Raw genomic sequence first — 26,313 nt, 5'->3', positions numbered from 1 at the left:
GGTCAATATTAGATTAGCATATCTCATTTTTCATGTAAGAACTGTTAACATGGACTAATCTCAACTCGTTGTACAAGCCGAAGGGCTGAAAGCCAGAGTGCCAAGAAGGTCTCTTGCCAGCTTGCCTGGTTAAATGCTTGGAGCGTCTTAATTGCCTCTGCAGAAAGGTAGGAAATAATTGATTCCTTGAAATTATCAAAACAAGTATCTCCTTTAAATGTGATACATGTGCAAGCACATGCAGACACATTTAATGAAAAAGAGAACAAGGTATGCTCTAGGAGAGGACAACCTGTAAGTACATCAACAGCAGATTTGATAGGGAGTTGTTTCCCATCCATTGCATTCTCCATGTAAATATCAAAAGGAGCCCAACAAGCAGACTGACCAAATTGAGAGTGGAAGCAAGACACTGGCTTACATGACGCAATATCAAGAAGCGATCCACTAAGCTGGCTCCTGTTTAACTGGTACTCAAAGCCCATCACTCTCTGGATGTTGGCAGATAATTTTGCCAATAATTGATTTGCTGAATTCAGATGCGGGGATACCAATTCACTAGCTTCAAGAAACTGGAGCCTCTGTAGGAGGCCACTGAAATTCACAGGCCTTTCAAGTAAAAGAAAATGAGATAAAGAGATGATATGTATCAGTTTTTCCATGAAGACGTGTCTGGCATAAAAAGTAGATTTATGTTTGTGCATGAGCATAACAATACACATGAAAGTTTACCTGACCACTTGAGAGTAGGATAGCATACGTTGTTGCTTTGGGAGGGATTAGAGGTTTTTCCTTTCATGCGTTGTTGCTTTGGGCTTCAGTTATTGTATTGGATGGGACTAGTCTTAACGACTTTAGTGCTGATTTTCCAGCTTTTGTTTTGTAATTAGGTGTTTTCTCTTGTATACTTCCTGTGTACTTGGACTATGCCTAATTATGTGGATTAATAAATTTTCTTACTTATCAAAAAAAAAAAAAAAAAAGAGAGTAGGATAGCATCATACATATATGTAGTTAAACAACAAGCCAAACATACAATTGAAAATGGATTTCATATGCCTGCCCCTAATTGCATATACAACTGCAAATAACATAGTCAAAGTGAAAGAGAAAAAATATCTTCTCCCTTCTGACTCCCAATCTCTTATTAAGTGTATGATAGAATAGCCACTGGCCTCTTTCTTGACTTGCTACTTTTTAGATATTGGTTCAATCTGTCAATCGTCTCTCCTCCCTCCCGCCCCCAATACAGAAATTATGTTGTTAGATCCAATTCTTAGTAAGGATCATCATAGAAAAAGAAGCTTGCTTCGATTATCAAAGAATCCCTTCAAGGAACATCCTTATGCTGAAGACAAGGGGATAAAAATTACCACCCTTTTTTTTTTTTTTTTATAAGTAAATGGTAGTATTAATAAGGATAGGCATAGCCCAAGTACACAAGAAGGTATACAAGAGATAAGACCTATCTAGGTTGCTATAGAAGAAAAATTACCACCCTTATAGACAACAAAAATAAAGAAAAAACTCAAGAATCATCAAGGAGAGCATCATTTCAGTTTGAGTTCACACAAAATTGAATTCATGCATTATTCATAAGCATTCAACCTGAGATAGGAAAATTACAGGCAAAAGAATTTCTTTTAATGCCAAAAACATGAAAAAGAGCATGGTCTACTGCTAGAGAAAAAACAATTCCTTCAAAGACAATATCCGTCAATTAGTGGATTCAACCTAAGTAATCCAAACTTTTGCAAGACATTTCCCAGACTGATCACAGACATATATGTCGAGAAATAAAAATTATTCCACCCATAAGAGTGCAGCCTGGTGGTCAAAGGGCAGGCTTGGGATGGGTTATAGACACAAGAGTCGAGACATACTGAATTTGATTCCGCACTAGGAGCTCCCCTGGGTTTCCTATTACATGGTTCGGTAGGGTCATGTATCCGGGGTTTACTCCCTATGGTTGGTTCAAAGAGCCCTCGCTTGGTGAGGTTACACATCATCAATAAAATGATTATTCCACTCGAAATCAGATCAGAGTTTGGCTAAGAATAGCAATATGATGATTAATAATATGCACTATCATAGCAACGTGCACCATCAATTATTTAGAAAAGAATGCATGGTTTACTTCTAATAACATCAAAGATAGCTCACAGGGAGGAAAGGAAAACAACCTACCAAAAACAAATTAAAGGAAACTACACAAGCAATGGCTGGCATACATGTTCAAGTGAACAAGGCGGAGGATGACCATTGCTTTTCTGCTTTCTGTCAGTTTTCCCAAAACCTCTATGGCCGTGAAAGAATTTGTAGTCCTCATCTTTTCGTGATGTTCATTTCCTTTGACATTGTGGCTTCCTTTAAAATCTATGTCCATATCATGGTGGTCTGTGCTCCCGAGCACTAAACTTGGTCCGTCTGTAGGTGTCATATGTAAACCCCAATCATCCAATGTGCTATCAATCAAACCAATAATCATACTGAAAAAGAACAACACAAATGCTTGTCCAAGCTCCAGAACACGAATCCTATATAACTGAGATAGTTGAAGAGCAACATCAACTGATTTTGTTATCCTGAAAGATAGCAAAGAATGTATTCAATTGTGATTGATGATTTCAGTGACTACATTCCTTAAGCAAAAATATCAAGTCTATCCAAATCACATAAAAAAAGAGAAAGTATGGCTGTATGATTGCCTATGTTTTTCAACTGAGTAAATCTATTCATCATCATTTTTCTCATCATGCTCTCATCATCCCATAATGTGGCATTAGATGATAGGTTCACAAATGAAATATAATAAATAGACTCCAATCATCTAATGCCACATCATAGGATGATGAGAGGATGATGAGTAGCATTACTCTTTTCAACCACACAGATATACTGGCTTTTATCCATCTTTGAAACCCCTGCATGCTCATCCTTTAAGGCTACAGCTGCCTATGCAAAGGAATTAACAATGACCTCCTCAGCAAATGCAAATATTACTATAGGTTTACTTGAATTGCTTTCAATCATTTACTATAAAATCCAAATACGATAAGAAAGAAAATACGTAAATGTTAGGAAGTAAGGTCAGCTGATTAGCTAAAGCTCAGGTCAGAACCAACAGAGTTTTGACATACCCTTCTGGAAATAAAAGAAATGTAACACCGGATATAAAGTTTCTCCGTTCATAAATATAAGGCCTTTAAAGCGAAAATAATCGTCAAACAGATACAGAAAACAGTCCAACATTGACCTGGAGTTCATGAAGTATTAACACTTCAAAAGAAATCCAGAATAACTATCATTAAGGACTGTTGACACAAAAAAGAAGAAAGAAACAAAACCGTTCCTTATAATCTTATCAACGACATAGAGTATACAGATTTAAACAGTGATGAAATATCTAATATTAAGACACTTACTTCTCTTTGCAGGCATCTGCCTTTCCTGGATTAAATGAAAATGCATATCGACTAAGAAGTTCAAGATAGAGTCTATACGCCTTTGGTTGAGACCGACGATGAGGAAGTATCCTGAAATCACAAACAAATAAATAGATGTTGAGCACGAAAGAAAGATGAGGGGGAGGGAGGGAGTAGATGGAAAATGTGGAATGGAGGACCTAGAAGTGAGGAGGGAGAGGACATGAAGAGGGTAGAGGAGGCCAGAGGAAAGGGCAAGTTCCACGAACTTCCAAAGGGAGGAGTTGTTGTCGTCGAAACAGAGTTGAGAGACCAAAACTTGGCCCAACTCCAGGCAGGGGAGCGCCACACCCAATGACCTAATGCACTTGGCCACTTCCATTACCCACACCAGAGTGCTTTCATTTTGCTGCTGGCACCTCTTCAAGGTCTCCAAAACCACTTGCTCGAACCCACCCAAGTCGCACTCGCTACCCATCTCTCTCTCTCTCTCTCTCGCTCGCTCTATATATCTATATATATATATAATCGATTCTACGGCATCATCGCACCGTGTGAACTGCTGCCCGCCTAAACCTTGCGCTTGCCTTTTGAATGGGTGCCAGCCGCCAGGTATAAAATGCTTTGTGCCTAATCTGTACTAATATTTGCAAGGAGAAGCGGGATAGACGTCACCGAGGCAGTAGCAATACATTCAGCTTCAGCTAGGACAGAGGACTAAGCATATTATACCCCAACAGCGGCGTCTACCCTCGTACAAATACTTTCAGGTGCGGAAGTGTCGTTAAGCACTGTTAGGTGACTCATTCATCAATTCTCTCACCTACCCCCCCGGCGGGCATTTTAGTGCAGGAAAATTCTAAATGCAAGCATTTTGGCGCACCCTTGCGCACCAAAACATGACCTGGCAAAATAAAAATCTTGCATTTTGCATTTCGAGTTCCACGCCGAACCTTCCATTCCCTTCTCTTCTTATCCAATCGATTGAACCTGGACATTATTCAACGTAAAATAATATTCTAAGAATTTTGTTACGTACAAATAAATTTACGTATTAATCTATATATTAATATTATTATCTTTATATTTTAATTTTAAATTAGTAATATTTTTAATAAAATCTTCTTTCTAATCAAATTTATTGAATAAATACACGTATTAGTACGTAGAATCGCTTACAATTAAATTTTTTCATATTCTAATACACCCTCGCATCTGTTTATGAACCTGGACATGATGGCTTTCTTGTCTATAAAAGGAGAACCTCTTGCACATCACTACCACACGTTGGAGAGAAAAGATCGAGCAAGAGAGACATAAGTAACCATGGCGGATTATCATGGTGAAGAAGTGAAGAACAAATAATGTTTTGGCTAGAGACTACATAGATGGCAATCCTAAAGAATCAGACATGTACTTTAGCACTAATACCATATAAGGCATAAAGGAAAAAAACCCAGATCGCCTCTTTAATTCCTTCGCCCCAAATTCAGTAAGCCCCTCAATTACGTTGGTCTCTCTTTTTCTCTCGAATGTATGCACGTCATTTTCAATGATTCTAGAAACTATTTGCAGACGAACCCTACCGGATGGTCCTTCTTTATGAAGTTTTTGCCTTCATATTTTCTAGTGTTTCTTTTTTGTGGGTCGCGCGCAGAGGAGATTGGCTAAGCTACAGTAGAGGGAGGAACGAGTAACAAGAGAGCACTACCACGGAATCTTGGGCTTTGTACGAAGGGGAAGTCTTCTTCGGAGGAGGGGAAACGGAGTGTAGACTTCTTCTCTTTATTTTCTTTCTTTCTTTCTTTTTATCTTTATCTTTTTCTTTTTAAATAACTCTGACAGCAACCGTCCACGTGAGCTTCGTCCACCAACCAGCTTGTACCTAGAAGAACTGTTTAGTGCAACATGTAATCACCTTCTCTCTCTCTCTCTCTCACATCACAACACATGATCGAAAAACTTCCGGTTTACCTTTATTTCCTGAATTGGAGCTGAGAATGGAGTTTACTTCCTTCGCTTTGGGCCGCGTTGGGTTTATTCCCCTCGGGGCCCAAGCTGGTTAGTAGATATCCCAGTGCGGGGACAACGAGAAGAGGAGGACCAAGCTAGACCCAAGAAAGCCCATCAGATATAGTAACTAGTCACGTCACTTTCCCTGGCTAACAGCCCACGCTGCCGAACAGAGGGCACGTCGCATTAAATGGCCAGAGTGACCAGCACGCAAGGTTAGAACACGATGTCCACTCACCTATGCAACCATGACAGTGCATGCACCTCCCCCTCACCTACAACAAGGGACAAATTGTAAACCCATGAACAATACGGTAAGGCAAAGGCTGACATAACAAAGGGGAACCCTGTCGCCAGTACAGCGCCCAGCACACCCTTGCACAATCTACTACCAGAGGGTGGGAACCACCACGACTAGGTATATAAGCACGTCCCGAGCTTAGGTAAAGGGATCTGGACACTTTTCCCTAGCTCTTTCTCCCCGTAAAAAGATTATTTTGACTTAGGCATTGGAGGTATCTTTCACCACTCCGAGCCCTCATCTCAGTGGGTCTTGCAGGTCATCGACGAACAGCCAGGTTGCTCGAGCTACAAAACACAACATCAACAGTAGCGTCGTTTATGTGATCTCTGAATTAGTGTGTCTTTTGTATGCTGGCAACAACGCATTCTCAAACCACGAGGAACATGGAGGCGAGGCTAGTAGAGATGAAGGACATGATAAAGAAGCTGACCACTGAAGTACGAAGTCTCCGGCAGGAAAACAAAGTTCTACAAAAGGCAAATGGTGAGTTTGTGGAAGACGTAGGACCAAGCCAGAACGACCAAGCCAAATTGTGAAGCGTTGAGAAGGTAGATGCAACGGAAGAGAAGAGAAGGCAAATGCACCACGAGCTGCGGGAGCTCATGGACAAGTATGCGGAAATGACCAAGAAGATGGGCACGTCATCCTCCATTGAACAACTGCTCACTAGCACCAACTTACTACACAACAAGGAAGTCATCGCAGCACCGCTCCCACTCAAGTTCAAAGTTCCTCAGATGGAGATGTATGGTGGGTCTATGGACACCCTTGAGCATTTAGAAACATTTAAAGCTCATATGACTCTGTACCGGTTCCCGAGCGAGATCACGTGCCAAGCCTTTCCTCTGACGTTGAAAGGTGCGGCAAAAGGGTGGTTCGAGTCGCTACACTCAGGGTCCATCGATGGGTTCGGAGAATTGGCTCACCTATTCTTGAGACAATTTATGGTGAGCAGGAAGTGGAGGCAACCGACAGCATACCTCTTGACTGTCAAGTAGCACGACGACAAGAGGCTAAAAGCATACTTATCCCGATTTAACAGAGAATGGATGAAGATCGATGACTAGGATGAGAAAATCACTATGGCTGCCTTATTGGGAGGTATCTGGCCGAGAAGCCTATTCATGCAAGAGTTGGCGCGAAAGACCCCTACCAAGCTACGGGAGTTCATGGACCGCTCAGATAGCTTCATTAATGCGAAAGACACGCTGAGGGCCCTGATGGCTCTCAGGAAAACCAAACTGGAACAGGCCGACAAGAAGGTCGGCTGGTCGACATAAGCGAAAGCCTATGAAAGGATCGAGAAAGAACTCATAGGACACCAGGCGAGCAGGCAATGGGTCAGCCCGAGCGCATGGTGGGAAGCACGTGTGCGCCACCCTGACCGTGCAGGAGGAACGTGTGCCCAGCCAGAGCGAAACTACTCAGTAGGCCCAAGAAGACTCACGATACTGCACATACCACAAGACAGACAGACACTGAACTGAAGACTGCTACACCTTAAAGCAAAGGGTGGAGGAATTAGAACATTTGCTGGCCCAACACCCCACAAGGGACCGACATCCTTTGTATCAGGGAAACGAACTCACAAGGCAGCAACGAAGCGAAAGTCCCAAAAGGCGCAGAGCCAAGAGAGAGGCACCTCGTAACACCCCACGCTAGGCACCATCCATACTGCGAAATCCCCTGGGCGAAATTCGTACCATAGCCGAGGGATATGCAGGTGGTGACTAACTTCGTCGGGTAGAAAGGCCCACACCTGCAAAGCCCAGTACAAGGAAGTGTTCACAGTGGGAAGGACCTCAGCCAACCACCCGGGGCGCGCGGGGGGCACTATCATTATGTTTAGCAAAAAAGACGATGAAGGGGCCATGCATCCCCACTATGACGCCCTAGTCGTAACCATGAAGATTACAAACTTTGTAACATGAAGGATCCAGATTGATAAAGGTAGTTTTGTCGATATCCTGTTCTTGGATGCATTCACCAAGATGGGGATCAAACCCGATCGTTTACTCCTAGCCTCGATGCCGCTCAAAGGGTTCTTTGGGGAACTAGTCTAGCCTATTGGAGCAATCACCTTGTTAGTTTTTGTGAGGAAGGCGCCCAGAACCTCAATGACAATGACGGACTTCTTAGTGGAGAAGGCTTCGTCGTCATACAATGCAATACTGGGACAACCTACAATGAACAGCCTAAAGGCGATCATGTCAACCTATCATTTAAAGATGAAGTTTCCCTTTCAATTTGGTGTTGGTGAAGTCAAGGGCAAGCAAGTACTTGCTCAGGAATGCTATGCCCAGGAACTGAGGGGTGGGGGACAGGAAGTGCGAATGCTTACAGAGATGATCGGCGACCTGAGACCCCTACCGGTGCCCAGTCTGACCGACCGAGATGAAGAAGTCCGAGATGAATAGACCCTCCGACAAGCAGAGCCAAACGTGTTCGCCTGGAGCCATAAGGAGATGTCGCGAGGCCAGGGTGTACAGTACGAATCGAGACCAAATTGAGACTAGAAATGAGGCAGTCTATGAAGCAACTCTTGATTGAACACCGAAACATGTTTGCCTGGAGCCATAAGGAGATGTTTGGGATCGACAACGCGATCATTGAACACAACCGATGTGTGGACCCTGTAGCCAAGAAAGTCCAACAGAAGCGTAGGAGCTTCAGCACTGATAAGTATGCTTCCATAGGCGAGGAAGTTGATCACCTCTTGGCGGTGGGGTTTATTCGAGAAACACACTACCTCAAGTGGTTTTCCAATGTCGTGCTAGTGAACAAACCGAATGGCAAATAGAGAATGTGTGTCGACTTCACCGATTTGAACAAGGTCTACCTAAAGGGCCGCTTCCCGCTACCCCGTATCGATTTGATTGTTGATTCCACCGTGGGCCATCAATTGCTCAGCTTCATGGATGCTTACTCGGGATAATACCAAATCCAAATAAGTTCGGATGATGAAGAAAAAATGGCGTTTATCACCAATCAAGGACTCTACTATTATCGAGCCATGCCCTTAGAGCTGAAGAATGCGGGGGCAACTTACCAATGATTGGTCAACCGAATGTTCAAAAATCAAATTGGCTGCAACATGGAGGTATACATGGACGACTTGCTAGTCAAGAGCAAAGAGCTCGGGCAACACTTTGTTGATTTGTGGGAGGCTTTCGCAGTCCTTCGACGATACAAAATGAAGCTCAACCCATTGAAATATACATTTGGAATGGAGTCGGAAAAGTTCCTGGGCTTCATGGTCTCCGAGTGGGGAATTGAGGCTAGCCCAGAAAAGGTTGCGGCGATAATGGACATGCCACATCAACATGGTGCAAAGGTTGGCCTGGAGAGTGGCCGCTCTAAACCAATTCATCTCTCGTTCGATCGAGAAATGCCTACCATTCTTCAAAGTCTTGAGGAAGGTACAAGACTGGGACATAGAATGCAATGAAGCATTCGATAAGTTGAAAGAGTATCTAACTCACTCGTTGCTCCTCAGCCAGGTAGAACTGGGAGAAGATTTGTTGGTGTATTTGTCGATGTCACCGCATGCTATGTCAGCGATCCTTGTCTGAGAGAAGAAAGACCAACAACAACATGTTTACTACATGAGTCGTGCATTTAGAGGAGATGAGGCGAGGTACACGCTAGGGCTGAGCAAAAATCTGACAATCCGACTCCGAATCCAACTCCGCACTGGCTCCGCTCCGACTCCTCTCCGGTTCCGACTTGTCGGAGTCGGAGTCGGAGGTTTTTTCCTCTTGGCAGTCGGAGTCGGAGTCGGAGCCATTGATGAACCGACTCTGACTCCGCTCCGATCCGACTCCGACCCTCAGCCTCCGCCTCCGACTCCAAATCCGCCTCCGACGTGGCCCTCCGACTCCGCCTCCGATTTTATACATATTTTATAAAAAGATGTGTTTTTCTATATATTAATTATTTAAATTTTATACAATTATATCTTATATAATTAGTTAAACTCAATAATATACTAGTTAAATAATATATTTATACTATAATATATAGACTAAATTGACTAATAATAGTTTAGTATATGACTATATGTAAATATCATACTATTACAAATTTACAATATTACTACCATGTAACACTAAATTACTAATGTATAAATATAATAGCATATAATACTAATAACTAATGTATATATAATATATTATAAACACTAAGATGAATAATAACATCGACATGTAATATTGTAATACTAATGTATAAACACTAATATATAAAATTATAATAACATATAATACTAATGTATAATAACTAAAGTATTATTCATATAAATTACTAATAGTCTAATAGTATTAATTACTATATATAAATTAGTAAACCACTTTAAGCCTATATATAAATTACTATATAAATTACTGTAGTATTAATTACTAATACTATATTACTATATGATACTATTAACTATAGTGAATCAGTGATATACTAGTATTAGACATTAGTGTACTAATACAATCAATGATATAGTCAATATAATATTTATACTAATACTATTATTAATTATATAGTTATACTAAATTAAAATCACTATAGCAAATACTAATATATAATTATGCTAATCACTATAACTAATACTAATACTAATATAGACTATAGTAATAACTTATAGTATTATAACTAAACTAAATCACTATAACTTATACTAATATAGTTATACTAAAATTTAAATCACTATAAGTAATACTAATATAGTTATAATACTAATATAGTTATATTACTATAGGATACTATTAACTATAGCGATATACTAGTATTAGTATACTAACACTATTAGTGATATAGTTAGTATAATATTTATACTAATACTATTATATAGTTATACTAAATTAAAATCATTATAGCAAATACTAATATATAGTTATTTTAATCACTATAACTAATTCTAATACTAATATAGACTATAGTTATAACTTGTAGTATTATAACTATACTAAATCACTATAACTTATACTAATATATTATAAAGTTATACTACATCACTATAACTTATACTAATATAGTTATACTAAATGACTATAACTATAACTATATATAGTATTAATATCACTATTAGTATAATATATAGTATTAATATCACTATTAGTATACTATATATAGTATATATATAGTATTAATATCACTATTAGTATTAATAACTATTAGTATATTAGTGTATTACTAGTATTTCGTATACGGTGCCCTTTTTTTTAATAGTCATTTATAATAATATATATCATACATTTTTTTTATGAATCTTCATATATATATATATATATATATATAATATAAAATAGATTCATATGAATTAGTAACTATACTTAATACAGTTAATACTACTTTACAATACATAATACGGTGTCGTTAGTCGTTACTCGTTGGGGACCTGGGGACTGAAGTTTGAACTAATTAGGTCAGGTGCCAAGGTGCGGGTTCCCCAATCCCCATTCCCGACTGAATCGAAGACTCACTAAACCCTCGCAGCCCTCTCTCTCGCGCAGGCGCAGCCCTCTCTCCTCAGTCGCCGACTCGCCGCTCCTCTCGCAGAGCCCTTCTCTCTCGCAGCCCTCCTCTCACGCAGATGGCTTCCATGCTTGCATGATCAATTACTTGAAAGGTCAGTAGGGTTTCTCCCAACTTCGTAAATCCGTGATCTTTTTATTTTTTATTTTTCCTCTTGTCTGAATTGGGGAACATATGTTTGTTGCTTCTTCGGTTTTTACTGTGGAATTTTTTGTATTATAATAATTATCGTTGATTGATGTGCACTGCGTTTGGTTGATGGGAAAAATGTGGGTCAAAGAAATAGATGATGGGATTTGTGTGTTGGGCCTTGTTTTTGGTTAATGGGTCTGAGTAAGGACTCCATTTGGTTGCCAAGAAAATGTTGGAAAAGAAAAGTTAAAAACAAAAGTTTATGCACATGGCATGATTGACAGGATTTCCGTTATGGATGGATCTCAATTTTTGTGATTTTATGATCGGTTTTATTGATTGAGGCAATTTTTTTAGAGGTGTTTTGGTAATATCTGACTACTTTCGCGACTTTTAACTCGGTCAGGTGCTCTCTTATATTTTTTGTTTCCCTTTTTCTTTTTAATCACGTTGCATGAAAGGAAAACATAATGCATAGTTTGATTACAATGGCATGGAAGTTGGATCTTTACCGCTATGAAGGATAGTACGCAGGGGTAATTTGATTAGGGATATGCTACAAAATTGGAATTTGGTTGCTGCTGATTGCGCAATTGAATCCTTAAGTCTGTTTAAGAACCAAGTCATCTACTTATAAAAAAAAAAGAACCAAGTAATCTCCTTGGCCTAGCAACCTTTAAACAACTTGAGGTGCCTTGTGATGTCTAGGACAAATGAAATTCTGTTATACAGATGCAAAAAAAAAAAAAAAAAGGAAATATGTAATTTTTGATGTTGTTTTGGTGCCAGTGGTGTTTTCGTTCATGTTGTTGAATGTTGGGTCTGATTTTTTTTCTATTTTTCTGTTTTAGATGAGTATATATTTTCTCAAATATATTTATGTTTTAGTGATTGTAAAACATCCACAAGTTGAGTTAATGAGTTTGTATTATGATTTTGGGGCTGTGTTTGGCTGTTTTAGTGATTGTCTTAACCATACTATTTTGTTTGTTTGTTGTGTGTTAGTTCTTAAATCATGAATATAGAAGGCAGAAACACTTCTACATCCACAGCTGCATCTTCTCCTGGCATCCCTGAACAGCCTATTGATGCTCCTTGTCCCATGGTTGAAGAGTCCACCGGACCAATAGAATCTTCGGTAGGCACTCCTAGTGCCTTCTGTTCTAACCCTCGCCCTCCACCTGGTAGTAGAGTTCCTAAGAATAGGTCTTTGGTATGGGTCCACTTCACAAGAGTGCCCGATTGTGATCCTGAAGAGCCTATAGCTACTTGTAACCATTATGGGAGGCAATGGAAATGCCATCCCAAAAGGCAAGGCACTTCGGCCATGAAAACACACATCCAACTTTGCCCCAAAAACTGTAAGAATAAGTTGGACAACACTCAAACATTCTTGGTCCCGGAAGCAAGAATTGAAGGCCAAGGGGAGAAGACCTTAGCGATGACCAAGTATAATGAGAAAAAAATCAGGGCAGCCCTTGCTAGGATGGTGATAGTGGATGAGTTACCCTTTAGGGTTGTTGAGGGCCAAGGGTTTTGGGAATACACTAAATCCCTTGATCCTAGGTTTCCAATTCCTTCTCGATTTACCGTAATGCGTGACTGTATGAGGCTATTCTTGAAAGAGAAGGATAGCTTGAAGAAAATGTTTTTGACCACCAAACAAAGAGTGTGCCTGACCACTGACACTTGGACTTCTATCCAAAATATTAATTACATGTGTGTGACCGCTCACTTTATTGATGGTGATTGAAAGTTGCAGAAGCGAATCATTTCATTCGTTCGGATTAGCGACCACAAGGGGGCAACGATTGGGAGGGAGTTGGAGGAGTGTATGCTTGATTGGGGCATTGACAAAATCCTCACAATTACGGTGGACAATGCTACCTCTAACTACTCTGCTATTGATTGGTTGAGAACAAGGAAAATAGGAAGTGAGGATTGTGTTGCAGCTCACGAGTTTATTCACATGAGGTGTACGGCACACATCTTAAACCTTGTTGTGAGTGAAGGTTTGAAAGATGTTAATGACTCGATCATAAGAGTCAGAAATCTGATTAAGTATGTGAAGTCTTCTCCCCAAAGACTTGCCACTTTCAAGTCTTGTGTTGATAGGTCAAAAGTGTCATGTTCTAGTTTCTTGTGTCTCGACGTGCCTACTAGATGGAACTCGACTTTTCTTATGTTGGACGTGGCTGAGAAGTATTAAAAAGCCTTCCAACTTTTGCTTGATGAGGATCCCTACTCAAGAGTTTATTTATCTGAGGATGGGCATGGGAAAAAGGGTCTAGGAGCTCCTGAGGCTGATGATTGGGAGACCATAAGAAATTTTTCGAAGTTTCTTCATGTATTTTATAATGTCACCATGCGTATTTCTGGTACACTATATGTTACATCAAATTTGTATGTCCAAGAGCTCATTCATATTCATAAAAATTTGAATGCTTTTTGTACCAATAGTAATCGACGTTTGAGTTCAATGGCTTTGAGAATGAAGACAAAATATAATAAATATTGGGGTGATCTTGAAAAAATAAATCGATTGTTGTTTGTTGCTGTCATTCTTGATCCACGGTACAAATTAGTTGCTCAAGCATATTGGTTCAACAAAACATTGGGGGATGAGAGGGGTGAGGAGTTTGTTGTACTCCTCAAGAGAGATATGAAATATTTATATGAACAATATGTAGGGTTTTGTGGTGGCCGCGTAACTGGGTCTAAGTCAACTCGGAGTCGGAGTGGTGAGGCTAGTGCATCAATGGGGAGTAGTAGTGGTACCGGTAATGATGATGATCCTATGGACTTTTTGTTCGAATTCCATAAAGATCAAAAATCAGCATCTTTGATGGATTGTAAGTCTGAACTAGAGCGGTATTTGTTGGAGGATGTTGAGATTCCTACGGGGAATTTTGAAATTTTGGTATGGTGGAAAGTCAACTCAAGCAAATATCCGGTTCTTGCCCTAATGGCAAGAGATATATTGGCCATTCCGATCACCACCGTTGCATCTGAGTCGGCATTTAGCACAGGAGGCCGTGTCCTGGATCCATTTAGGAGTTATTTGGCTCCTAGAACTGTCGAAGCTATTGTGTGCACGCAAAACTGGTTGAAATCAACTCCTATATGCTTGAGTCAAAATTATACGGATGCCATTGATGATGCGGAGAGTTATAAGTTAGACTCAGGTAATGTATTTAGAGATTTTTTTAAGTTGTTATATATGTTGATTTTGACATTTTCTGATACTAACCTCTTATACTTTAACATCTTAATGTAGAATTAATCACTGGTATGGCCAACTTACTTCGTGAAGATGATTGACAATTTGACATATTGAGCCTTTGATGTTTAAGCTACTATCCAAAATACTAAATGCTTCATGCTAAATTCTGTTTACTTTTCAAAGACAACTATGCTATCTACTTCTACTTTGTTTATACCATTGGTCCATATTTATTTAAGTTTCCGAGACCTTAGTTCAAAAAAACTAAATGGATCCATTCCTCCTAATAGGTTTTTTGAGAATATTACAACTATGTAAGATTTTGCATCTTCCTAAAAAGATGTAATATACATGCTTTTTATGTTTGTTTAAATTTATTTTTCATATGATATTAAAGTTGGGTTGTTTTTCTTACTAATATTATTATTATTATATGATGATGATGATAAAAGATATATATACAGTCAACCTAAGTTCACCGTGCAATCACATTAACCCAACAAATATTTTTACAGTCCTGTACTTTGCCTCTTGTGTATCATTTCTCTTGGTCTTCTCATGAGTGATTATAGCCACAGTCTCTAGTTCAGCCTGTGAAAATTAAAAAACCTCATTTTTAACATCAATAACGTGTGTGTATATACATAGTGTGAGCCAACAGTGGCAACTGGGAAATAAGCTTGCATTAAATATCACCCAAGTTCTGCTCTATCATATATGATGTAACAACCTTGACAAAGCATATGAAGAAGCCCAAATGTCTCACTAGAGTTAGACAAAGCAATGATAAGCTACATTGCAAACAATTGTTTACCATTTCTCTTTTATTTGTTAACTATCAATATGTGAATACCTTGTTATTTTTGGATCTATCATCTCAATCTCTGAAGTCTGAAATATTAAGATGTAATGGAATCTAATTGTTGAAAGAAAATACATACTTGTGCTTATGGCAAAGCAGACAACCACCAAAGAAACAACTATGTAAGATTTTGCATCTTCCTAAAAAGATGTAATATACATGCTTTTTATGTTTGTTTAAATTTATTTTTCATATGATATTAAAGTTGGGTTGTTTTTCTTACTAATATTTTCATTTTTTTTTTCAGGCACAACTTGAAAGTTGGAAGTTGGAACATTTGGAAATTTGTAACATTTAATATATTTTGGTTCATTTGTTGGGCATTTAGAATATTGTAATTTGGAAGCTTGTAATTTATTTTATTTTGGTGCATTTGAAAGTTTGTAATTAAATATTTAAATGTTGTTGGAACATTTATTTTGGTTGGCTCTTAGAACATTTTGGATTTCTTTTTTGTTAGAATGATGTGGATATCAGGATATGGAATCTGGATGATGGGAGTACATATAAAAATAGGACTTTCTTTTTAATTTTTTATGCATGTTATTGTAGTAGTGGTAAGTATCTATTATTATAATAGATGTGGATGATGGATGGTAGGTGTGATATGTGGATGTTTATTGTAGTGATTAGTATTTAGTTGGATGTGGATATGAGGATATGGATAATGGATGATGTGGATATCAGTAAGTTTGGCCCTTCGAAACTTTTGTAATGCAGGTTTTTGTTTGCATGTTCTTTTAGTATAATGATAACATTAGATTGATATTGCATGCATGTCCAGGTCTTCTATTTAGTTTAGATTGTAATATTGAGAAAGTTGAAATTTGAAAGCTCACAAATTTTTTTTTTTAAAAGTGGGTCAAATATGAAGTTAAAAAAGACAAAAAAATAAAATAAAAAAAATCCGACTCCGCTCCGACAAGTCGGAGTCGGAGTCGGAGTGGATTATGTACATCGCGGAGTCGGATTCGACCTCCGACAAAGTCGCAGTCAGAGTCGGAGGTTGGGCCCTCCGACTCCAAAACAGTCAGTGCTCAGCCCTAGTACATGCCGATGGACATGATGGCTTTCGCCCTGGTGATCGCCCTTAGGCGATTGAGCCCCTATTTCTAGGCTCACCCATGAAGGTGCTCCCGAAAGCCTTCCTTAAGAAGATCTTACAAAGACCAGACACCTCAGACTGCCTACTGAACTTGGCTTTCGAACTGAGCGAGCTTGACATTGAATATCTCCCTCGCACGACGATAAGTGGGTAGGTCCTGGTGGATTTGGTGGCCTAGTTCACCGACTTCCTATAAAGCCCTGACAGGTTTATGTCGATGGCTCGTCCTGCCGGGCTGGCGGGGGTGTGGGAGTGCACATCGTCACGAGAGTCGGCGGAGAACACAACTACACAATCAAGCTCGCCTTTAAGAAGACCAACAACGAAGCCTAGTGCGAAGCACTACTAGTTAGATTGGCGACAACCAGAGGGCTGGGAGCAACGGAAGTGGAAGTCAGTGTAGATTCCTAAGTGGTCATCAGCCAGGTACGAGGCAAGTTTGCCACCAAAGGTGAAAAATTGAAGAAATACCTTCAATTGGTAGGGGAGGAGTGCAATATCTTCCACTACTTCCACATTCATTAGATACTGAAAGGAGAGAACCGATACTGAAAGGAGAGAACCAGGAGGTGGATAAGCTAGCGTGAACAGCTTCGGGACAAGAAGGTGACTTGAACAGTGGACTTCCTGGCCATCAGGATCAAGGTTTCGATCATCGGCCCGAAGACGTCATGATGGGCGTCGGATATAATGAAGTACCTAGACACCAACAAGTTGCCAAGTGATAAAGAGGAAGCCTGGAAAGTCAGGAACAGAGTGGCACGCTTCACGGTTATAGATGGAGTCCTGTACAAAAAGGGGCTTCTTTAAACCACTACTAAGATGTGTCTCGTAGGATGAGGCCCAGTATGTACTGGCCCAGATACATGAAGGAGTCTGTGGTAGCCACTCGAGAGGCAGAGCCCTAGTCGCGAAGGTAATGAGGGCAGGGTATTACTGGCCTCACACCCTCAGAGGTGCATGCGCCGGTCCCACACTATCCACAAGAGGAGTTGACGTCCATCATGTCCCCATGGCCATTCGCACAATGGGGATTGAATCTGGTCTGGCCACTTCCCCCAGGCAAAGAAGGAGTAAGGTTTGTAGTTGTCGCGGTCGCGGTCGACTACTTTACCAAATGGGTAGAAGTGGAAGCTCTGACAACTATCACCGCTATAGCTATCACAAGGTTCCTATGGAAGTCTGTGGTATGCCACTTCGGCATCCCTCAAAGCATCATACCAGACAACGATCGACAATTTGACTCCTCCCATTACAAAGAATGGTGTGCAGAACTTGGAATCAAGTTCAAATACTCTTCCCCAGGCCATCCGCAATCCAATGAACAAGTCGAGGCGACCAACAAAATCCTGGGCACGAGTCCCAAGACTTTCCCGGATGGCCAGAAGGGAAGATGGGCCTAGGAATTGCCAAGGGTCCTGTGGGCATACCGAACTACCGTTAGAACTCCAACAGGAGAAATGTCATTTGCCTTGACTTATAGCGGCAAAGGAGTGATACCGGTGGAAGTATGGATGTTGTCTTACAAAGTGAAACTCTTGGACTTGCTAGAAGAGAGAAGACAGATGGCCAAGATCCAGACTGCGAGCAATAAGAGGAAAGCTGAGCGGTACTTCAACAAGCATGCCAGGCTTAGATCCTTCAAGGAAGGTGACTTTGTGTTGAAGCAAACTAGAGTCACGATGCAAGAAAAAGGGAAGTTGGGACCACGATGGGAAGGACCTTTTATGGTAATAACCAGCAACTGACTAGGGTCATACCGCTTGAAGGACGACAAAAGGAAAAAGCTCCACCTCCCATGGAATGCCGAGCACTTGAAGAAGTATTTCCCTTGAAGATTGTAATTCGCCAATGTGTATGTAAAAGCCAAATTATGAAAATGAATGTGCATTTCTCTCGAGTTATCTCCTTTGAACAAACGAAACACCAAGTCGAGCCCCCTGACTCGCCAGGAAGTCAAGCCGGCCACAAGTCTCTCTTGCCCAGACGGCCAATTGAACACAAGTCCCTTGATTTGCCAACCTTCGTGCCGCCAAACCGAGTCCTTTGACTAGCCACAAAGTCAAGTCGGGCATGAGTCCCATAACTTGCTCAGACGACCAATCAAACATATGTCCCTTGACTTGCCACCTTCGTGCCACCAAGCCGAGTTCTTAGACTTGCCACTAAATTAGGCCGAGCACGAGTCCCAAGACTTGCGAAGATGGCCAGTCGGATACAAGTCATTAACTTGCCGACCTTCGTGCCACCAAGCCGAGTCCATTTACTTGCCACAAAATCAGGCCAGGCACGAGTCCCAGGAATTGTCCAGACGGCCAGTCGAACACAAGTCCCTAGACTTGTAGACCTTCGTGCCATCAAGCCGATTTCCTAGACTCGCCATGAAATCAAGCCGAGCACTAATCCCAAAACTTGCCCTGATAGCTAGTTGGACACAAGTCACTTGACTTTGTGACCTTCGTGCCAACAAGCCGAGTCCATTGACTCGCCAAGAAGTCAGGCTGGGCACAAGTTCCAAGACTTGCCCAAACGGCCACTAGAACACAAGTCCCTTGACTTGCTGACCTTCGTGCCACCAAGCCGAGTCCCTTGACTAACCACGAAATTAGGCCGAGCATGAGTTGCAGGACGTACTTAGGCGGCCAATCGGACACAAGTCCTTTAACTTGTCGACCTTCATGCCACCAAGCTGAGTCCCTTGACTTACCACAAAGTGAGACTAGACATGAGTCCCAGGACCTGCGAAGACTTCCAATTGGACACAAGTCCCTTGATTTTTCTACTTTCGTGCCACCAAGCCGAGTCCCTTGACTTCCCACGAAGTTAAGCCGGACACGAGTACCAAGACTTGCCCACACGGCCAGTTGGACACAAGTCTTTTGACTTGGCAACCTTCATGCCACCAAGCCAAGTTCGTTGACTCGCCACAAAGTCAGGCCAGACACGAGTCCCAAGACTTGCCCATACGGCCAGTCAGACACAAGTCTCTTAACTTGTCAACCTTCGTGCCACCAAGCTAAGTCCATTAACTCGCCACTAAGTCAGGCTCGACACGAGTCCCAGGACTTGCCTAGATGGCCAGTTGGACACAAGTCCCTTAACTTGTCGACGTTTGTGCCATCAAGCTGAGTCCATTAACTAACCACAAAATCAGGTCGGGCACGTGTCCCAAGACTTGTCCAGATGGCCAGTCGGACACGGTCCCTTGATTCGCCTTGAAGTCAGGCTAGGTAAAAGTGACATGACTTGCCCATGAGGCTAGTCGGGCACAAGTCCCTTGACTTGTTAACCTTTTTCTCAATAAGTCACTTGAGTCACTGGACTCACCACAAAGCTAGGTCGAACTTGTATGAGCCCTAGACTAGTCCCTCAATTCATGGGTTACATGGTCTCCCGACCAACTCCCGGGTTAATGGTTAACGCTCGCAAGTAAATCAAATCCAAGGCGAAGACAAGTGCACAAAGAAAAAAAGGGAAATGTTGGACGATGGACGAATTTAATGTTTTTTACAAAGAAACAAAATACAACAACCCATGGCAAGAAGAAAGAAGAAATTTTACAAGGGATCCCTAAGACTAGGAACAAGAAGGAGGAGGATCGGGGAAGGCGCCAAGCACTATGTCTTTGCCTAGGGTCCTGGTGAAGCGGAATGCCTTCGGGTCAGGTTTTCGAGAGAGGCCAAGTTGAGGGCTTTCAAATCGGCCCCTGGGTTTTGCAACAGGTGGTCCTTCAAACTTTCAAGGCCCTCCTTATAGGCATAACCCAGGCTAAATCCCAAACATCTCTAACCTTCTTCATCTGGGAAGAGATGTCCTCCTAATGGGAGTCTTGGGCTTGGATCTGAAGGTCGTGGGACCGGACTGTGTCACGTGCCGTGGTTAGCTTGGACTCCAAAGCCTTAATCTGGGCAACACGCTTCTTCAAGGCATCCCTCTTATTGTGCACTGACTTGGTCAACTTGGTATACTCACTGGTCATCCAACCATGCTGCCAGATGGTTGTATTGTGTTGCTCGACCAATCGTGCCATCTCCTCACAAAGGACGTTGAAGGATCCCTTGACTTCCTCCAGCTCCCCTTCGCGCTTGTCTAGCAGGTTTCGAAACCAGTCCCTCTCCACCTCTAAGAGTTTGGCCTCCAGGAGGGAATCTCCCACCTCGTCCCATGACTTAGCTAAGTCATTCGTAAGGAAGACCACCTCCTGGCAAGCCTTAGCCAGCTTACGCTTTCAACGCTTAAAGCTTGCCTCCAGTTCTGCTGCATTCTCCACCACAACGTCTCTCTCCCAGAACGCCTCCTCTGCCTCCTGTCTCGCTTTGCAAACCTCCAGGTAAGCAAGGAGGATGAGAGACCTGAGTGCCCAGACCTCTTCCTCTAGCTCCCCTCTTTCCTCCACGATCGGGGCAACTAACTAGTCAGCTCCCTGAAAAATGCACATTTTTAGGAACAAAAGCAATGAAAACCAAAAAAAAAAAAAAAAAATCAAAATCAGACTAAATCCCACACAAATACCCATGAAAATACTCCCCTCAGCTTTTTGGCCTCACGTTCAATAGCCTCTGCTTGGGTGGCATCAAAGCCAGGGCCTGTTTTCTAAGAGTATCCATCCCCGAGGAACACCGACGGACCTACTCCACCTAGTTGCTAGGAAGAGTCAAGATATGTGGGGTGGATGCTTAGGAAGGCCTGGCACCACTGACGTCTCCCAAATTGGTCGGCTCTCCGCTAGGAGCAAACCTGAACTCCGTCACCTCCTCAAATGCCCCCAGGGGGACGTCCCCAGCCCTTGCCCCCTCCGGGTTCATCACCCCTTGGTTGGTATCTCCGATCTCGGGAGCTGTTGTCTCAAAGAAGGGAAGTTCTAGCGACCCACCAACATCCTCTCCCTCGGGACACTCGCTCTGCCCGCCAGAGGTCTCTAGCAAGGTAGGGGACCCTTGCACCATCTCCTGCTCGGGCACAAAGATCTCCCCCTCCTCTTGAGTAGGAGGGTCCTCAAGGGTGGGCTCCTTCCGGGTGAAAAATGAAGCAACCTTAGGCTCGGAGGTCTGGCTAAAAGAAGGGGAAGGTATCAAGACCTTGTCGTTGCTGAGTTCGACCACAAAAGGACCTGGCTGTCTTCGTTATGGTTGGGACTCACACTAGGGCTGCCTGCTTTGTGGCCTTGACTCACTCTCACCGTGGTAAAAGCTACGACAACAAAAGCATTAGCCAAGTACTCAACGGGAACATATTGAGATGGCTCAACGATGTCTTCAAAGAGCACCGCCGACATCGAAACCTCTTTTGGGGCAAGATTAAGAAAGGCCTCAAAGAAAGCCATCCGGAAATCGGCCTCTTCTTCATCCAATTCACCCTTGGGAGTAACTGGCGAGGCAGGATCCAGAGCGGTTACTTGACCAGCAAAGGCTTGAGCGATCATGGGAGTTGGGATAGTGGGAGCCGCAACTTGGCCGAGGGGCAAGCCCGCCACAGTCCTACTACTCGACGCCTTTGAGTGTGAGACTAGGACCTCGTGCTTGGAGGCCTCCTTTTTGGGCCTTAAAGATGCCATAGTGGCATCACGGTTGACCTAGGGCCTCCTCCTCCTGCCACCAGCCGTGGAAGGATTAGAAGGCCTTTTATAGCCCTGAAGTGCGGAGGACTCCCTCAGGAAGTGCCGACCCAGGATATAGAAGCGGTCCGTGGAAAAGAGGTGATGACGAATGTTGGCCTTAGTCTGTGCACTCTCCGACATTGAATCAATGTGATGCTCCTTGACCCAGGATAGGACGTCTTCCAACCTGGCCTCCTCCTATTCAGATAGGCCAATGAAAATGGTCTTGTCATCCAACACGGCTCCCCAAATAGCTCAGATCGAGAACTCTTGATGAACTTTCCCTTGGGATATTCCCAACTTGTGCCCGACACAAAGAAAAATCACCTAGTCTAGTCCTTGATGTGGGAAAAGCGCTTCTCCAAGCCTGTGATCCGTTTTCGACCACATGCCTTGAAACTACATAGGTGCCTGTCGAGGCACAACAACTTGTATACAGAAAGGAACTCCCTCGCGGTCAAATTGGGATGTTCCTCGGTCTCAGGACTCAACGCCATGCATAAAATTATACATCTCGCAACCAGGAGCCGCCATGCATTCGGATGGACCTGAGTGGGCGCCAAACGAAAGTAGTCCAAAACGTCAAAAATGGGGAGGCAGAATGGCAGTCGTAGCTCGTTCACAAACATTAGAGGGAAAAGGGCCCCTTTCGTCACTAAGCCCGGGTCATCAACGGCTGCAGTATGATGGCTTGGAACTTCCAAATCCATCGAGTTAGGAATGCTGAACGTCCCCCGTAGTGCACGGAGGTTAGCGAGAGGGGCTATCGACTCCCAGTTCAGACCGTTGAAGAGCGAAAACTTATCTCCGACATCAGATTTTGCCTCACCTTTAGGGCCACCAAAAGTCCCCTCGAGACGCATAGAGCAGTCCTTCTTGGAGCTACGGCTAGGAGCGTTCTTAGGAGCCATTCGAGATAAACGAAGGGTGAAGGTTGGAAACGGTTAACGAAAAGGAAGGAAGGAACTCGAAGAATGCAAGGAGAGCACGAAGACAACGAACACATAAGAAGGAAGCAAAGGGAAGTGGAAAATGAGGGGGAAATGAGATTTAAATAGAGACTCGTGCTGTTTAGGGTACCTGACTCATGAAGTGACAAAAGCCATCAGAGACAAAGCGTCAGAAGCAAATCCTGAGATTCATACTGTGCACAATGATGAAGAAAATAAACCATCACGCATGCCCCTGGCAAGGGATCACGCGCGTGGAGGACACTAGCCAATCGATAATCGCATGGAAGGTAGGTTGCCTCCTCATGCATGGCAAAGTGGCCATAACCCGCAGTAACGGTCAAGCGGGTCATTCTGAACATGACAAACAGTTTTTGAATTCTCACCGCACGTGCACAGTGGGAGTTTGCAGGGTATTGAGAAGGGAGTTTACTTCCTTTGCTTTGGGTCGCGTTGGGTTTATTCCCTTCGGGACCCAAGCCAGTTAGTAGATAGCCCAGCACAAGGGCCACGAGGAAAGGAGGGCCAAGTTGGGCTCAAGAAAGCCCATCAGATATAGTAACTAGCCACGTCACCTTTCCTGGCTAACAGCCCATGCAGCCGAACAACGAGCATGCCGCATTAAATGGCTAGAGAGACCAACACACAAGGTTAGAACCCGATGTCCACTCTAAGGCTGAGCAAAAATCTAAAAATCCGACTCCGACACCAACTCCACTCTTGCTCCGCTTTGACTCCAATAAGATAGAGTTGGAGTAGTAGTAGTAGTAGTAGTAGTAGTCGGAGGTGGCGATGTATCGACTTTAATCTGCTTCGACTCTGGCTTTGATTGTCCGACTTCGACTTTGCCATTCCACCCGACTCCAGTATTATACATATTTTATAAAAATATATGTATATTTTATATAACTATAACTTATATAGTTAGTTAAATTCAATAATGTACTAGTATAAGCAAATTAGTATAAAATAATATACTTATACTATAATGTAAATTGACTAATAGTAGTTTAGTATATGTAAACACTATACTATTACTACCATGTAACACTAATGTATAATAACATGTAATACTAATGTATAATAACAAACATTTAATACTAATATATAATAACATTTAATACATGTATCAGGTATAAACATTAATGTATAAATTTATAATAACATGTAATACTAATGTATAAAACTAAAGTATAATAACATGTAATAGTAATGTATAGTAAACAATCTATAGTGATATGTAATACTAATGTATGAGCACTAATGTCTAATAACATGTAATACTAATGTATAATAACTATTGTATAATAATATTTAATACTAAGTTTAGTATATAATTAAATTAGAAATAAATTAAAACTAATATAATAACATGTAATTAAAACTATAGCATAAGTTTAAAATACTAATAGGAAATTAGGAATAATTTAAACATTAATATAAAATATTATAATGTGTTAATATTTAATAACATGTAATACTATAGTATAATAATAAGTAATTAGACATTAGTTAAATAGTAATTGTTAATAATCAGTCAATCAGTCAAGGAGGTACCACCGTTCGTTATCAAAGTTGCATGCATTATATTATTACCAAGAAAGAGTATCATGAGTTTGCAAAGGCACCATTACATTACCTAGTCGGGTCGGGGGAACTTATACAAAAAACTTCTTTAAGTGCTCCACATTCCACAGTCGTGGAAGCCTTTTCCCTCTCATGTCCTCTGGACGATATGAGCTTGGTATTTCGCAAGCGACCACTAGGTATGGCCCTTCCTAGTTGGGCTTGAGTTTGTTCTCTTCTTGTCGTTTGGATGTCATTCTTGCCTTTCTCAGCATGAGGTCCCCTACTTTGAATGACCTATGCCTGATCCTTTTGTTGAAGTAGCATTCCATCTTTCTTTTACTGCCCTTATATATGTTTTTTCCTTCTTTCTTCTAAGAAGTCGAAGCTTCCCTCTAGGCCCTTGTTGTATGGTGCCTCGTAGTAATGTTGGACTCGGTAACTGGGCATGCCTATCTCTACCAGTTACAGCCTCACGCCCATAAGTCATTGCAAATAAGGTCTCCCCAGTTGGGGCCCTCACGGTGGCCTTATACTCCTACAATACTCTGAGAATTTCTTCCGTCCAACCTCCTTTCTAGCTCGTTAACCTCTTCTTCACTATGTGAAACACTATTTTATTTGTTGCCTTCACGTGGCCATTAGCCTCAGGGTGGCCAAGTGACGATATTTTACTTTGATGCCTAGCTCGGCGCACTAGTTTCTGTAATAGTCTTAGTCGCACTGCTACACATTGTTTGAGATTATGACCCTTGGTATGCCAAAACTACATAAAATAGACTTCCATGGGAATTTTACCATAATATTGGTTGTGATTGTTGCAAGTGCTTCCGCTTTTAGCCACTTCGTGAAGTAATTGATGGCAGCCACCACGAAGTTGACATCGCATTTCCAACTAGCAGTGGTCCTACGATATTGACACTTCATTGCGAGAAAGGCCATGTCGCGGTCATCATTGTTAATTCTTCGGGTGGGTGGCAAGGTATATTACCATGTTGTTGGCACTTTTCATACTTTGTAATAAATTCATTCGTGTCCTTTGGTGTCTGTTGCCAATAGTATCCTACTCTTAGGGCTTTGAGTGCCAATGCCCTACCACCCAAATCCGCACACTCATTCATGTATGTTCTCCATCACTTATTGAGACTCTCCCTCGGAGATTCATCATAAGAGTGGTGCCAAGAAACCCCTCTTGTACAACACCCCTTTTATCAGGGTAAACATGGCCGCCTTGTTTTTCACCTTCCCTGCATCCATTCGTTCATTTGGCAACTTTCCATAGTTAAGTATTTGGCCACTTCGTGCACCCAATCTGGGATTCTTAATCCTACCTCCGACACCTCACTCCCGATTGATGGAGTCTCCAGTGTTCGAGTCGTGACTTCCCATGGCAGGAGTGAGTTTTTTACCTTCGAGGTTGCTCGCACTAACTTGTCTCGCTAGTTACTTTCCTGAGGTATTTTTTGAATGCCAAAGTACGGGAAACATTGCGCCACTCCCACGCTCGTCGTAGGTACATTCTCAGTCTCTCCCCTTTGGTTTGGTATTGTCCCGTCACTTGGTTTACTGTCACTTGGGAGTCCACATGCACCTCAACTTCCTTTGCTCCCAGCC

At 42.0% G+C, this 26,313-nt stretch overlaps 1 protein-coding gene across 6 annotated transcripts in view; it reads right to left on the bottom strand.

Annotated features, from left to right (window-relative positions):
• The window catches only part of LOC108989005 (mediator of RNA polymerase II transcription subunit 33A-like), a 29,737-nt gene extending 25,508 nt beyond the window's left edge, over positions 1-4,229 (bottom strand). For 2 of the 6 annotated variants that reach the window (XM_018962478.2, XM_035688240.1), the window contains exons 1-5: positions 3,626-4,228; positions 3,426-3,536; positions 2,232-2,585; positions 293-609; positions 66-157 (exon numbers count right to left, since the gene is read on the bottom strand). In XM_018962478.2, coding sequence (XP_018818023.2) covers positions 66-157; positions 293-609; positions 2,232-2,585; positions 3,426-3,536; positions 3,626-3,903 — 1,152 coding nt within the window. In that variant the 5' untranslated portion in view covers positions 3,904-4,228. Of the gene's footprint in view, positions 1-65; positions 158-292; positions 610-732; positions 919-2,187; positions 2,586-3,425; positions 3,537-3,625 lie in introns of those variants that run through there. The other 4 variants (XM_018962624.2, XM_035688241.1, XM_018962758.2 and 1 more) reach the window with 4 other exon arrangements.
• Positions 4,230-26,313: the final 22,084 nt, after the last annotated feature.

Source organism: Juglans regia, chromosome 3, assembly GCF_001411555.2.
Source record: "Juglans regia cultivar Chandler chromosome 3, Walnut 2.0, whole genome shotgun sequence".
Taxonomy (NCBI): Eukaryota; Viridiplantae; Streptophyta; class Magnoliopsida; order Fagales; family Juglandaceae; genus Juglans; species Juglans regia.
This window is presented reverse-complemented; position numbering and strand designations above follow the sequence as displayed.